Source organism: Spea bombifrons, chromosome 1 (assembly GCF_027358695.1).
Source record: "Spea bombifrons isolate aSpeBom1 chromosome 1, aSpeBom1.2.pri, whole genome shotgun sequence".
Classification (NCBI taxonomy): Eukaryota; Metazoa; Chordata; class Amphibia; order Anura; family Pelobatidae; genus Spea; species Spea bombifrons.
The window spans coordinates 137,613,765-137,628,450 of record NC_071087.1 but is presented as its reverse complement, the minus strand read 5'-3'; the positions used below and the strand labels follow the sequence as shown (position 1 = coordinate 137,628,450).

The window sequence follows — 14,686 nt, the reverse complement described above, 5'->3', positions numbered from 1 at the left end:
ACCTCCCACTGCAAATGAATACTTCTTGTTAAATCCAAGTGAATCAAAATATAGATCAAGCGTTTTGGGAGCCTGTCAGCCTTGACACTTTTATGTTTTAGTGACAGATTTTTAGAAGTTTGCATGTTTTGTTAGTGGTTTGAGGGGATGTTTTTGTTCTTACAGAATTCTCTTATTCCTATATTTTGAGCGCTTTTTTCTTGTTCACAATAAGCAGTTTGGCTCTTCCAGCGTATGGATCAAAATTATCAAAACCCTGTCATCTTTGAAGTTCTTGATGTAGCTAATTGTTCTGTGCATATCACAGACTGTTCTTGACCAGTCTGTCATGATCATGGATCTTGACTTAATACATTTCTTGTCCTGCCAAATATAATTACTTTAATATAAATATTCGCTGTCCGGAGCTTAGTGTGGTTTTTGTTGTATGTCCCCTTTTTCCTCAACTATAAACACAATTTGCATTTTTCTCTAATTTGATGCACAAAACTAACAGCCAAGTGCTATGATCGGTCAGGCTGTGCTACTTGTTTTATAAACAATGCACTAACAAAGCCCTGGCTACCCTTTTTTACCCCCGGCGCATTACTCTCCTTTGCCAAGTGTACAGGTCAGTGTTCGGTCACCTGTATCTGTTGGTTTAGCACATTTTAAAATAGTTCTCAGCACCCTTCTCTTTCTTTGTAGCTTAGTTCTGAGCTCCAAACATTGTCTGGCTCATTATTCTGTAAAGAAGGTTAAGGCCTTCTCGTCAGACCGGAACTGCTCGCTAATTAGAGCGCGGTGCTTGGCACCAAACGTGTCATGCATGCAGGCTTTCCTACTGGGATCATTTCTATTCAAGTTCCATTATTATTAGTGAACAATGAGTGCTTACTGAACGTACTGTAAGCGAAGGAAAGCTCGTATCCACTAGTGCTCTCAATCTGAAAAGGGAAAAGAATCTAAAGGGAATCGTTATTTATTTAGTTGATCGTATTTAATAATAATGGTGATAATAAAACAATATGATTTTTTGAATAAATTATTATTTATTGCTGTCTTGTTGAAGAAAAACATATTAAACTTTAAAAAGTTTTTATTGCTACTACTGTCTAGTAAAAAGTGTTTACTTTTTAAGTTATGCAATAATTGTTGTACTAAAGGGAACGGGGGCTAATTTTTAGACTGATTGGTTGGTCTCATCGCTTCTATGGTATAAATGGTGATATCATATGGTGGAGCTCAAGAGATTTGTGTAGACCTCTTCAGTATGACAGACAAGTCTGGGAGCCAGCTTGATTTTTAGGAACCAGAAAGATGTACATCAGACGCAGAGATCGATATAAATTTCGGATACAAAGTTCGGAACCAGATTTTCAAATCTATTATCCATAGCTATGAGGGATTTGGTGTTGTGTGTGGTGTGTCATAAGTATATCCAATTGTAAAATTATGATATGTTCTAACATCATTAACAACAAAGCTAATTTGTGTTGATAACGCTTATTATATATATATTGTCTCTTGATTAATTAAAATTATGTATATGACATTTAGCCTATAATCCCTTCTGCAATCATTCTAGGAAAGCTAGAAAAGCTAAAAGGTCCAAGGAATTCCAGTGGATCATAAGATTTTTTATTTTTTTTATCGAAATACTTGGTATTTTTTTCCATTTGTAACAATGTTACATGGTATGTTTTTGTTTCCATGTTTTTGTGTTTTACAAACATGTTGTGCTATAATTTAAGTTACAGCTGACAAGGCTTAGGCTGCAGTTTCTATTCTTTCTTGGATTTCAATATCCATCGTTTTTACATAGTTTTTGTAATTTTTTTTAAGGTTGGGAAGCCTTTGCGCCGGTCCACAGCTGGCAGCCATCTCCCATCTGGCCTAGGGGGTCAAGGAAAACCACTATTAAAAGGAGATGTTCAACATGAATTCTCTTTACATGCCTCAAATAGAAGGTCTTCAGGGAATGAGCAGAAACTGGTGGTGAGCTTCAAAAACGTTTGCTTTTCCATAACACTAAAAACCACAAGTTGATCGTATAAAATAATTTCATATGTTTAATTACATTAAATCACATTAAGGCTGTTGCAGAAGTTTTGTAATAGCTAATGCCCAGTTGATCACCCTGTTTTTTTATAGTTAATGTGGCCTAAAGTTAAACAATGGTAATCTGGATATATAAATCAAGATTGAATGGGTGGAAGGACAGCAGCAGTCATCTTTATGTTTCTGATGGTCTAAAACATAACAATGGGACCAGTAGTTCCAGTATGATAAATAATGTTTTTCTAATTCAAATCTGTGACAATATTCATGAAATGGTTTATATTGTTCCAACATACCGTATTTGCTCGATTATAAGACGAGGTTTTTTTCAGAGCAAATGCTCTGAAAAATACCCCTCGTCTTCTAATCGGGGTCGTCTTCTAATCAGACCTCAAATAGAGGTCTGATTAGGAGACTAAGATCCAGATGCCCCGCACCACTGCAGGGGACCTGGATCCTCCTGTCTCACCCCCCCCATCATACACACACTTACCGGTGCTTCCTGCTGTATTGCCGGGGCAGCGGGTTGACGTCTACGCTGCTAGCCACACCTCCTTCCGGCTGCAGCGGAAGGCGACGTCAACCCGCTGCCCCGGCTGGAAGCACCGGAAAGAGAGGGGGGAGAGCGGGGGAAGGGGGGGGGAGAGAGTGTGTGTGTGTGTGTTAGTTAGTTAAATGGGGGTATAGGGTGTGTGTGTGTGTGTGTGTGTTAAATGGGGGCATAGGGCATTTCTGGAGTGGCGTTAAGGGGGCATTTAATAGAGCACTCTGCCTCCTGAAATGCCTTATACCTCCCTATATGCCACTCTGCCCCATAATATGACTTTTAACCCCCTAAATGGCAGAGTGGCATATAGGGGTATAAGGCATTTCTGGAGGCAGAGTGCTCTATACAATGCCTTTTAACTCCCTTAATGCCACTCTGCCTCCTGAAATGCCTTATACCTCCCTATATGCCACTCTGCCCCATAATATGCATTTTAACCCCCTAAATGCCAGAATGGGATATAGGGGTATAAGGCATTTCTGGAGGCAGAGTGGCACATAGGGGGTCAAAAGGCATACCATGGGGCACAGTGGCATATAGAGGGTTAAAAGGCATATCATGGGCCACAGTGCCATATTGGAGTGGCAAGCCTGGGGGCAGATGTGCGTAACAGGGGGGCAGGTTGGAAAATACAAGAAATAAAAACAAAAAAAATCTTTTTCTCAATCATAGCTTTTATTAAAAAAAATAGTTTACATGAATTAACATTTACTGGTAAAACTTTTTTCCTTTGGGGTCGTCTTATATTCAGGCTTTTTCTTTTTTTCTTAAGTTAATATTCAGATTTTGGGGGGTCGTCTTATAATCAGGGTCGTCTTATAATCGAGCAAATACGGTATTAACAAAATATTTTTGTGTTTATCTACTGGGTCAGTGTAGTAAATGTTATCTATCTTCATTATGTTAAGCGGTATATTTGCGTCTTTATTCCCTGTTGAGCTTTTTGAAATGACTGAACAAGGTTTATGGTTTAAGAACAGAGATTGACACCCAGTGTCACTTGGGAGCATGTTATGACGTTTGTGATAGAATATTTGATTTCATCCTTTTCTTTTAGAGACTTCAAGAAGAAAATGCCTTGCTTAAACAAGAGCTTGAGGACTTGAGGTATTTATCATTTTTTTTTTTGGGTGAGGCTGGTGGAGAACGTTTTTACCTACTTTTCAGAGAGTGTAGCAGCATAGATGTTCCGGACCCCATTAAGTAGTGATATACTGTAGCTGAACCTACTCTTTATACAAGGTCCAACAATATATTCTGAAATAGGAATATTGTAAGAGAAAAAATCCAGATCCAGCAGCCTGGTTTGTACAGCCGTGCATGTATAATGTATTTTGAAATACACTCAAAGACATTTTGATAGAAGTGGTTTCAAATTATTGATGCATTTTACAGACAACACGTGATGAATTATGGTGTGTCTTATATACGGTTTACTTTTATTATTGTTTAGCATCATCAAGGATATTTTTCACTTGTGGAATGCTGTATGGCTTTCATTCCATTATCTAATTGAAGGCATTAGTGGGATTTATTAACTTTGTATTATTATCTTTATCTGTACACCTGTTAAGTAGAGATGTGCTGTACACAATAGTCTCTAATTGATTCTCTTTATGTTGTGCTGCTGATAATCACGTTGTGTAATTTGTTTTTATACATTTGTGGTTTTCTTCTTTCTGGTAGAAATTAGAAAATACTTTCAGGCCAAAACTGATTATACATATTATACAGTGTGATGTACATGAACCTCATAGCATATAAATGCTTTATTAAAGTGAGCTTAAACGGTTTTCTATTGAAAAAAGTTACCCCTTTTCTGGCTGACCCTAAAATGAATACGCATTAAAATCATTTGACTTTCATTATTTCAGTGATGCACACTGCTATAATACACAGGACTTCGCGATGTGTGGGAAGGGATGTTTCTCTAGGGCAGGCATGTCCAAAGTCCGGCCCGCGGGCCAATTGCGGCCCGCGTTCCGGACTGATGCGGCCCCCAAGTGAGCCACGGGACTTGGCGTCATCAGCCGGCGCAGGGAGAAGGAAAGCGCGAGATCTGGGCTTTCCTTCTCCCTGCGCCGGCACACACAGCCACACACAGCCACACAGCGGTGGGCGCGGCTTCAGTGTTGTGTGCCGGGATCTGACAACAAACCCCGGCGCACAACAGCTGTTGCCGCGCGGATCGCAAGGGAGCAGTATCGGAGGTATTTACCGGACATCCGGCTTAAAATCACTCAAGGGAGCCGGATGTCCGGTAAAGACCTCCGATACTGCTCCCTTGCGATCCGCTCGGCAACAGCTGTTGTGCGCCGGGGTTTGTTGTCAGAAACCGGCGCACAACACTGAAGCCGCGCCCACCGCTATCCGTGCCCTCTGAACCCCGTGGCCTCGGAAGAAGAAGGAAGAACTGAAGAAGAAGAGGAGCGAAGAGCAGGAAAAGGAGCTGTAAGGAGAAAAGAGGAAAGGTAGGAAAGCATACAGTGAGAGTGGATTGGTGTATGTGTGTGGATTGGTGTATGTGTGTGGATTGGTGTATGTGTGGATGTGTATGTGTGGATTGGTATGTGTGTGTGGATTGGTGTATGTGTGTGGATTGGTGTATGTGTGTGGATTGGTGTATGTGTGTGGATTGGTATGTGTGTGGATTGGTGTATGTGTGTGGATTGGTGTATATGTGTGGATTGGTATGTGTGTGGATTGGTATGTGTGTGGATTGGTATGTGTGTGGATTGGTATATATGTGTGGATTGGTATATATGTGTGGATTGGTATATATGTGTGGATTGGTATATATGTGTGGATTGGTATGTGTGGATTGGAATGTGTGGATTGGTGTGTGTGGATTGGTGTATGTGTGTGGATTAGTATATGTGTGGATTGGTGTGTGTGTGGATTGGTATGCGTGTGGATTGGTATATGTGTGGATTGGTGTGTGTGTGTGGATTGGTGTATGTGTGTGGATTGGTGTATGTGTGTGGATTGATGTATGTGTGTGGATTGGTGTATGTGTGTGGATTGATGTATGTGTGTGGATTGGTGTATGTGTGTGGATTGATGTGTGTGTGGATTGGTATGTGTGTGTGGATTGGTATGTGTGTGTGGATTGGTATGTGTGTGTGGATTGGTATGTGTGTGTGGATTGGTGTATGTGTGTGGATTGGTATGTGTGTGTGGATTGGTATGTGTGTGTGGATTGGTGTATGTGTGTGGATTGGTGTATGTGTGTGGATTGGTGTATGCGTGTGGATTGGTGTATGCGTGTGGATTGGTGTATGCGTGTGGATTGGTGTATGCGTGTGGATTGGTGTATGCGTGTGGATTGGTGTATGCGTGTGGATTGGTGTATGCGTGTGGATTGGTATGCGTGTGGATTGGTAAATGTGTGAGAGTGATGGGTGTTATGCTGTACCATTTCCAATGTATTTTTCATTATATAATTATGCTCTAAAGTACATCATAACTCCCATCACTCTATACTGTTCTATACAGTGGCAGAGCTGGGAGACAGAGGCCTTGCACCCCCACGCAGGACTCCTGAAAGGTAAGTGAACTTCAAAGAGGGAGAGGGTAGATAGTTAGGAGGGGTAGATAGGGAGAAGGGAGTGAGAAGGGGTAGATAGGGCAGAAGGGAGCGAGAAGGGGTAGATAAGGCAATCATACTCCTATCATGCCAAGTCTGCGACTGCCTCCTGGAATCTGGGTATGCCTGGGCATGATAGGAATGTGATTGCTGTTAACAATTATATATATATATATATATATATATATATATATATATATTGTTATTTAATTGTTTTGTCCTATTTTGGTGTGTTACTTACTTTAAATAAAAGTGTTAGATTTTTTTTATGGTGTGTGTGGGGGGTCATATTCAGTTTCGGCCAGGTAGTTTTAAAGTGTGTGTGTGGGGGGGTGCCACATACAGGATCCGCCCTGGGTGCCAAATACTCTAGGTACGCCCCTGCCCTCCCCTACACAATTTCTTCATCAGATGCCCTTGTGGCTGTGTGTGCCGGCGCAGGGAGAAGGAAAGCCCAAATCTTGCGATCTCGGACGTCGCTAGATTTGGGCTTTCCTTCTCCCTGCGCCGGCACACACAGCCACAAGGGCATCTGATGAAGAAATTGTAGGCAGTGGCGGAACTACCGGGGTCGCGACTGCGACCGGGCCCTGGAGTTCTGCCAGTCAGGGGGGCCCAAGGGGTGCTGAGCGGTTGCTGAAAAAGGAGAGTGAGAAAGGGATAGATGTGGTATGCCGTTTTCAATAAACGTTGCATAAAATAGTTAATTTGCATTTCATTTTAATGGTTCAGAAAATGTCAGGCAAAATGGTCGGCCCTCGCACATGTTCACCTCATCAAATCTGGCACTCTTCGAAAAAAGTTTGGACATGCCTGCTCTAGGGGGTGCTTAAGATGCTTGTCCACCGCCAATGCAATCCGCACTGGACCCAGTAGTCCACTGTGACTTTGTGGTCACCACTTCTGATTGGCTGCCTACTGGGAAGTCATCCAGAATCTGTATACTTCATGGGAACTACAGAGTCTTCCCAGTGTACAACCTGGCTGTCAGCCCTTGGTACTACGTTAAGAAAGGACATTTTTGTTTAAAATATATCTGAGTGTCTTAAGAAATATTTCTGCTGAGCACTTCAGAAAAAAAAATCCCCCTGGGGTTTATTTGATTCAGTGAGACCGGAAGGGTCCAGCAATTTTTAAATTCTAAAGGGAGGCAGAGTACTTTTCTAATCGGTCTATCACTAAAATTGTTGATGTGCTGGGACTGCTTCATTTTTAAGCACATATAGTCAGAAGGTTATCAGTTAATGTCACATTGTTCTTTTGACCAGAAATTAGTTTGTTTAATTTCTCACCTGATGATATGGTAACAACTCAAAGGAAATATATATTTTTAGCCACTAAATTGGTCACCAGCATTATGTTAAGTAGCCACTGGGTTTGATTTAATTGGAATCGCTTAGCAGTTGTAGGACAGAACACACCGCAGTCTTAACACCTTAAGGATGCTTAAAAACAAAATTGTATGTAGTACTTTCTATTAGGAAAAAAACACCTAATAATGTTTAAAAATATATAAATTATGCCCTGCTATTGCAAATGAAAAAACTTTTCTTCAGTTTGGAAGCACTTCGTATGTCAGGGATTTCAATATTTATATTACATATATAGGCAACTATTAGAAGTGGTGCATCACTTTATATAAGAAGTCATTTTTTTGCCCTGTGTCTCTGACAGTGCTGGCTTTGCCAAAAGCCAAGTATGCTTGTCACTCTGCAGTCAAATTCGACTTTATGTGACAAATATACTGGTCGTTGGTCACGAAAGGGTTAAATCTAAGACGTGTTCTCCTGGAGTGTAAGGGGTTAATCGGTTGTCTGTCAATGCTACACATATATACAGAAGAACCCAATCCCCTAATATCATTTCAACGCTTTGTGTTAATTGTACCGTCCCAGACTCTGGAGCAGCACCTGGAATAACCCGGCAGTATATGGCATCTAGTTGGTTAACTCCGTACAGTCCTTACGCTGCCTCCTGTTTATTTCTAGAACTGTATTTAGGCGGCGTTGGAATATTTTTAAAATTCCTGGTGCTGCTGCTTTGTGTCAGCAGTCAAACTGCATTATATGTTGCAACAATATCTTTCTTCCATTTGCTGGTTTTTAAGTATCTTCCGATTAATAGTATTTTTTCCCCGGAGTGACTTAGCATTACTAAAGTGACTGTCAAAAAAAAGTTGGGTTATTGACTCAAGTGGGCTTTGTTACAAGGACAATAGGTCTGAACCGGTGAGAGGAGGCAGGAAGAAGGGATCGCCCCTGTAGTTACACCAGTAAAATGAAAGTACGGTGTTTCAATTGGGGGGCACACAAGGGGTGGCATAGCAACCCCAGGTTTAATACACAGAGGTCAAGTGGGCTTTGTTACAAGGGCAATAGGTCTGAAAATTCTGCCCATTCTGAACCATTTTAGTAGCCCTTCTCTGAACTTTCTCCAACATATCTATATCCTTCAGGAGATACGGTCTCCATTAATGTACACAATACTTCAAGTGCAGGGCCGGCCTGAGACATTATGCTGCCCCCCTACATCCGGAACCAAAGTGCTGTAAAACCAGCCCACATCCATGATGTTATATCGTTAAAAATAAAATTAAACTTATCAGGAAGTGAGAATTTACATGCAACAGCACAAAAGAAAGGTGAAATGAATCGTTATTATGTCCAGACTCAGCCTGGAATTGACCCAACTCAATATAACGCATATAATATCTGTCACTGCAGGCCACGCTGTAATTGGTGTTGGCTCCAGGGTTCACTCTGAGTGAGCGCTGACGCCTGACATCACTGCGAGAAACTCACGCCCATGCTGCCGCTCGAGAGCTGCTACATCTGGTATTATTTTTCCTGTTACCGCTATGTATATAGGAGGTAGATTTGGCTGATTTCTGGAGACTTCAGGTTCCTCCTCAGAGTCACTGACGTCGACGGCCAAGCAGAATCACAAGCCAATTAATGAAATGATGAGTCCGGTTATTTGCAGTGAGCAAGCTTCACAGACTTTAGGAGTTGTGTCTGTGTTGGATACTGGCTTACATGCCGGTACCAGAAGTCCTGGGATACTAATTAGTATTCCGCAAGCCACAAACAGGATCCCAAGTACTACGAACTGTACAAACTGCGGGCTTTTCCCACAGAGAAAGTGGCTATCTGGATTCGACCGGGCTCCTGCTAATTCTCTCCCGTCTGGCAAAAAACTATCACAGCAAGCACTGGGCCAGTCATTTTAAGGGCCCCACAGCTGGAATTATCGAGCTGGTATGACTTGAACCCATAGACAGAAATTAAATTACAGTAAATAAACCCCATGTAATGTGTAAGCAATATACACATATCTGAAATCTGTCTTGTATATGTACTCCATGTCCTTTTAAGTAGTCACTTTTAAACTGGATATGGCCAAAGCAATTAAAACTAATTCTAACAGTTATTAGTTATGCTAAAAGCTGCATATAGTTCCTGTATTAATTGTGCCGCTTTGCTTTGTTTAGGAATCAGCACAGGCAGCTAATTGATGAGGGTAAGAATGAGTGTCTGGATGAACGCAGAGTCACCCTCCTGAAATCTCAGGTGCTACAGCTGCAGAGGCAGGTAATATTCCTTGTGTTGTTTCTAAATTTTTTTACACTTTGTGCAGGATTTTTTTGTGTTTGGGTAAACCTATGGACAGCAGTGTTTCATATCTTGCTAATCCATTAGCTGAAGATGGAGTTAGACTTCATGAGGCCCTAGGGTAAATTTTTAGGGTACACCCCATTTCTACAGTCAACGACTTCTTCCATAGGAGCAGGTTATCCAAGGATTCTAATTAATAAGAGTAATAAGTTAATTGAAGCTGAAGGATAACCAGTGGCCATAAATTATTTGGGTCATTACTATGCCATAAGCTTCTCTCTTAAACCTTATTTTAGCATTAAGACCTACACCTATTTTTAGACTTTTTGGAATATTTTTCTGTTATTTGCTTTTTATTAGAACGATATGTCGTGATATTCTTTGTTTTCGACGTATAAAATGCATTTGTTTCAGATTTTATAGCAGTTTTAAAATGGTGGCATTCTAACGATGTAGTAATAGTTCTGTGTTCTTGTTCTGTTTTGATTAGGTGATGCTGTTGACAGAGGGACTGAGCTCCAGAGCATCGTTGATGCTGGAACTTGATAATTCGTTACAGCCTGTGCTTGACAAGTTGCGGTACGTTCCAGAAATGCTTAACGTGTTATGGCTGAGGTGTCGGTATATTTGCATGCGTGTATGTAGGCAGTATTAGTGGTTTTCAGCTTGTTCTGCTTGTTTTGGAACATAGATCCTTGCTAGCTACTGAAGGTCACACACCTGAGGTTCCTGTAGCCCGAGCTGACTTAATCCAGATGATTGGAACGTGTCAGGCCATGCGAGACAAAATACATCGGAATCATCAGGTAAAAAAGTGAAGTTCGATGTCTTTTCTTTTTTACATGGAATAATTACATGCAGTCAGTAACTATGTTAGGACGATGGCATAGAAATCCTGTTTTAATAAAGTGACTTCATTACCCTGCTAATCTCTATAGCCTGTATATTCTGGTGTGAATTTCTGCCCAGAAGCAAAGTAGAATTCATAATCTACATTCGACGTGTGTGATGTTTTACATACTGTCAGAGTCACCTGCAGCGTGTGGAACTCATAGCTGTCCGATTTAAATGGTAGCAACCCTAGCTAACCACAAGAAAGTGCAATTCAACATTTCGGGTCAAGAGTGCTGCCATTGTGGAGATGTAGCGTTAAACAGGTTTATTTATTATCTAGCAATATATTACTATAATTAATGTTTAGGAAATTTTTCGTAAAGTAAGACCATGTACCGATCTAAACCGTCATGTTGTATGTGCAAATGGAACCAGCCTTGTAGTCTTGAATTAGGACGATTGCGTATAGAGGAGCATTATTAAAGATCATTTACTGCAATGTGGCTATTGGGGGCGAAACTTTCCGTTAATTAGCTCCATGTTTATTCGATGAGCCTGTTTTCAGGGAAGTGCTGCCATGTATATTTTTGCTACCCCTGATGAAGCTACGTGGAGCTGTCACAGGTTTTAGCGCAAGCCAATTCTCAGAAATCCAAGCCAAGATACATGGTTTACATTAACGTGGATTTTAGGTATATCTTGCTTACTTAACTATGTAAACAATTACATAAAGGAAAGTCTGTCAAGTCGAGGAAGGAAAAGAATACAGGGGAATCCTTTTGCATGACAGAAATATCACAGTATAAAATAAAATTAAAGCTGCTGGATAACTTTAGAGAACCTTGTTTATGAAGCGTCGGAAAGAATTGATTAGGAAAGAGTGTGTTTTCTGCACATTTTTTTACAGAAAAGAAAATGTAGATTTGTAAGGCTACTTAATATAAAACTTTAGAAATATGTCACATTTAAAAATATATTTATATATTCAATTTAGTGATTGAGAATGCCACTTCAACTTTTATTTGACAATGATTACCTCATCTATTGACCAAGCAACGTCAACTGAGCAGTCTTAGAGCAGTCTTTAATGTTAATAGTGTCCTGGACAAGCCCTTCTTTACATGCCCCCAGCAGATACCCCAAGCAACCCACAGTTTGGATTCTCTACAACCCTCCCTTCCCATACCCTGACGTCTTCCAACATGTAACGTTCTCCTGACATACTACAACCAGTTCCATCCATCATCTGAATGTATCAGTTGGCAGTATGGTGTCAACGCAACTGTATTTATTTCTATAGTATTTTTGCTATTGGCAAAAATACTATATTTCTGAAGGTGTTTGAGGATAAATTATGTTTTTGGTTTTTTTTAGTTTCTGTCACTATGATGATTAATATAATGATATGTCCTTTTACATTCCAGTTTTATAAGAAACTAACTACTCACCCAAAATCTTATGATTAAGATAAATATTAAAGGTGTTTGCTTGAAACAAAACACATTTTCAAAAAACATTTCTCATCACTCTCCCCATGTCTCCGTGTCTAGTCTATTTTCTATCCATATTTGTTTTCCATGACTCTTTTGAGAATATTTAGCTGTTCTGTATTTTTATCTTTGGCTAGGCACTGCCAAAAGTATTTTCTTTTGTTTTGATGCTCAAGATGTATATCGAACATAGGTATTCACCTTCAGAATTATTTTCCTATTCCAAAATAAAACACTAGATGGCTCTGTGTAGCCATTTATAGGGATGAACGCGTAAGCGTTGCAGAAAGCATGACTATTGAATTCTGAAATATTAAACTGATTGCAGAATATCAATTTAACATTTTTTTTAAAAAAAATAACAAATTATAAGAAAAAAATTAAGAAATGCTTTGCCGTATATATAAAAAAAAAGGTTTTATATTAATGACTTTCTAGTGAAAAATAGTCTTACAATACCAAAATAGAAGACTACGAACAATACTGCATCATTTTTATCTTCTTCCCCAAAGTCGTAATTGCTTCCCTGTGTTAGTAAAGTCATGCATAACTTACTGGCAGCTTGGATTTTGGTAAACTTACCTTAGTTGATCTCCTGTCTCTAATCTGCATATAAATCATCATAGAGCATCTGAGTGAATGTTAAATCGAAGTCACACAAACCTGTTGGGGGTTATAATGGCCTAACTTCCATCACGTGTTAGCATAGCTAAAATGTCCTTGTCGTTGACATTTTGTAGGGCAGAAATACTGAGCTTTGATGAGATCCCAAAGATTGCACAGGTAGTCTGTGACTGGGAATAACTGCTTAGAGCACAACCAGACTCTGCTATGCACAAGAATTCCTGGACTGTTTAACCATTGGAGTCTAATCAGGGTGGAATCTGTAATATAGAAGTGATCTACTTCAGGTGCTCTTATCATCATGCCCACATCTATAGCGTTTAACCCCAGTGAAAATGTTTTAAAACCTATGACTTAGTAATTCGGTCAGTTTTGCACATGAGCCATTGTCTCATGGAAGTTTTTAATACACCCCATCCTATGTACAGGTCAGAGCACCTAAGATGCACTTCTTGCAAGAGACCGAGACATCGGAGTACATTAGAAAGTGCATGTGGCATAAATAGATGAACAATGTTTATATAGATGAACTCAGGTATAAATGACCTAGCATTGTTACAGGTAAAAGATGCAAGAGTAGATAGAGAAGAGCAATGAAAGAGTACAAGGATGTGCCGCTCTTTAGCAAAATATAGATGACTCTCCCATTCACGTGAGTGGCTTGTTTGGTTGCACAGTGGTAAGCAATCTGCTAGATGTATTAGGCACCATTAGCTGGAGAAAAGTGGTTGCAGAAAAGTGAGTGATGTTCTAGTCAGTTTTCTCACCAATCAATAAGCCCACTGATTCATCTCCCAGTGGTATTTTTTCTGACTAATACAGAAAGTCATGGAAATAGCTTAAAGCAAGAGTACCTTCACTTACAAAATGTCAGCTGGCCTTTTCAATTTTTTTTCTTCTTAACCATTAATTTATTTATTTTTTTCCCTATGTATCCTGGACTTCGCCCACCGATTTAAAAACTCTTACTTCTGTTTGCATATTTGTTTGCATGTACAGTCGTGTGAATTCTTTTTGAATTCTATGATTTTACATATCAGGACATAACCATCATCTTGCTATATTTACCTAAAAATTAGGTAAATACAACCTCCGATGAACAACAACACATGACATATTAGATCATGTCATGTTTTATTCAACAAAAATAAAGCCAGAATGGAGAAGACATGTGTGACGAACTAAATACACTTTATGGTTCAATAGCTTGCAGAGCTATCCTTTAGCAGCAATAACTTGAAGTAATCATTTTCTGTATGACTTTATCAATCCCTCACAGCGTTGTAGAGGAATTTTGGCCCACTCTTCTTTACAGCGTTGCTTCAGTTCATTGACGTTTGCGGGCATTTGTTCATACACAGCTTTTTTATGGTCACCACAGTATTTGAATCGAGTTGAGGTCTGCACTTTGGCTGGGCCATTGCAACACCTTCATTCTTTTCTTTATCAGCCATTCTGTTGTAGATTTGCTGATGTGCTTGGGATCATTGTCCTGTTATATCACCCATTTTCGGCCAACAATTTTAACTCAATCACTGCAAGTTTCCCAGGACCTATGGCTGCAAAACAAGCCCAAATCATCACCTCTCCTCCATCGTGCTTGACAGTTGGTATGAAGTGTTTATGATAATATGCTGTGTCTGTTTTTTGCCAAACCTGGCAGTGTGCATTATGGCCACACATCTCCACTTTGGTCAAGTCTGTCCAAAGGACATTGTTCCAGAAGTCTTGTGGTTTCTTCAGTTCCAACCTAAGCTGTGCTGCCAGGTTCTTTTTAGAGAGAAGATGCTTTCTCCTGGCAACCCTTACAAAGAAACCATACTTTTTCTAATTGTACTGCCATGAACTTTCACATTTATGCTAATTGAGGCCTGTAGCTGAAACTCTTGTTTTTTGTTTTTTTTTGCTACTTCTCTGAGCATCGCATGGACTTAAAATTGTTTGGAAATTG

At 40.0% G+C, this 14,686-nt stretch overlaps 1 protein-coding gene across 1 annotated transcript in view; it reads left to right on the top strand.

Annotated features, from left to right (window-relative positions):
• LOC128504589 (uncharacterized) overlaps positions 1 to 14,686 on the top strand; it is a 43,782-nt gene that overhangs the window by 8,952 nt on the left and 20,144 nt on the right. Inside the window, exons 2-6 of the mRNA XM_053474706.1 lie at positions 1,825 to 1,977; positions 3,645 to 3,694; positions 9,664 to 9,763; positions 10,278 to 10,366; positions 10,479 to 10,593. Coding sequence (XP_053330681.1) covers positions 1,825 to 1,977; positions 3,645 to 3,694; positions 9,664 to 9,763; positions 10,278 to 10,366; positions 10,479 to 10,593 — 507 coding nt within the window. The remainder of the gene's footprint in view (positions 1 to 1,824; positions 1,978 to 3,644; positions 3,695 to 9,663; positions 9,764 to 10,277; positions 10,367 to 10,478; positions 10,594 to 14,686) is intronic.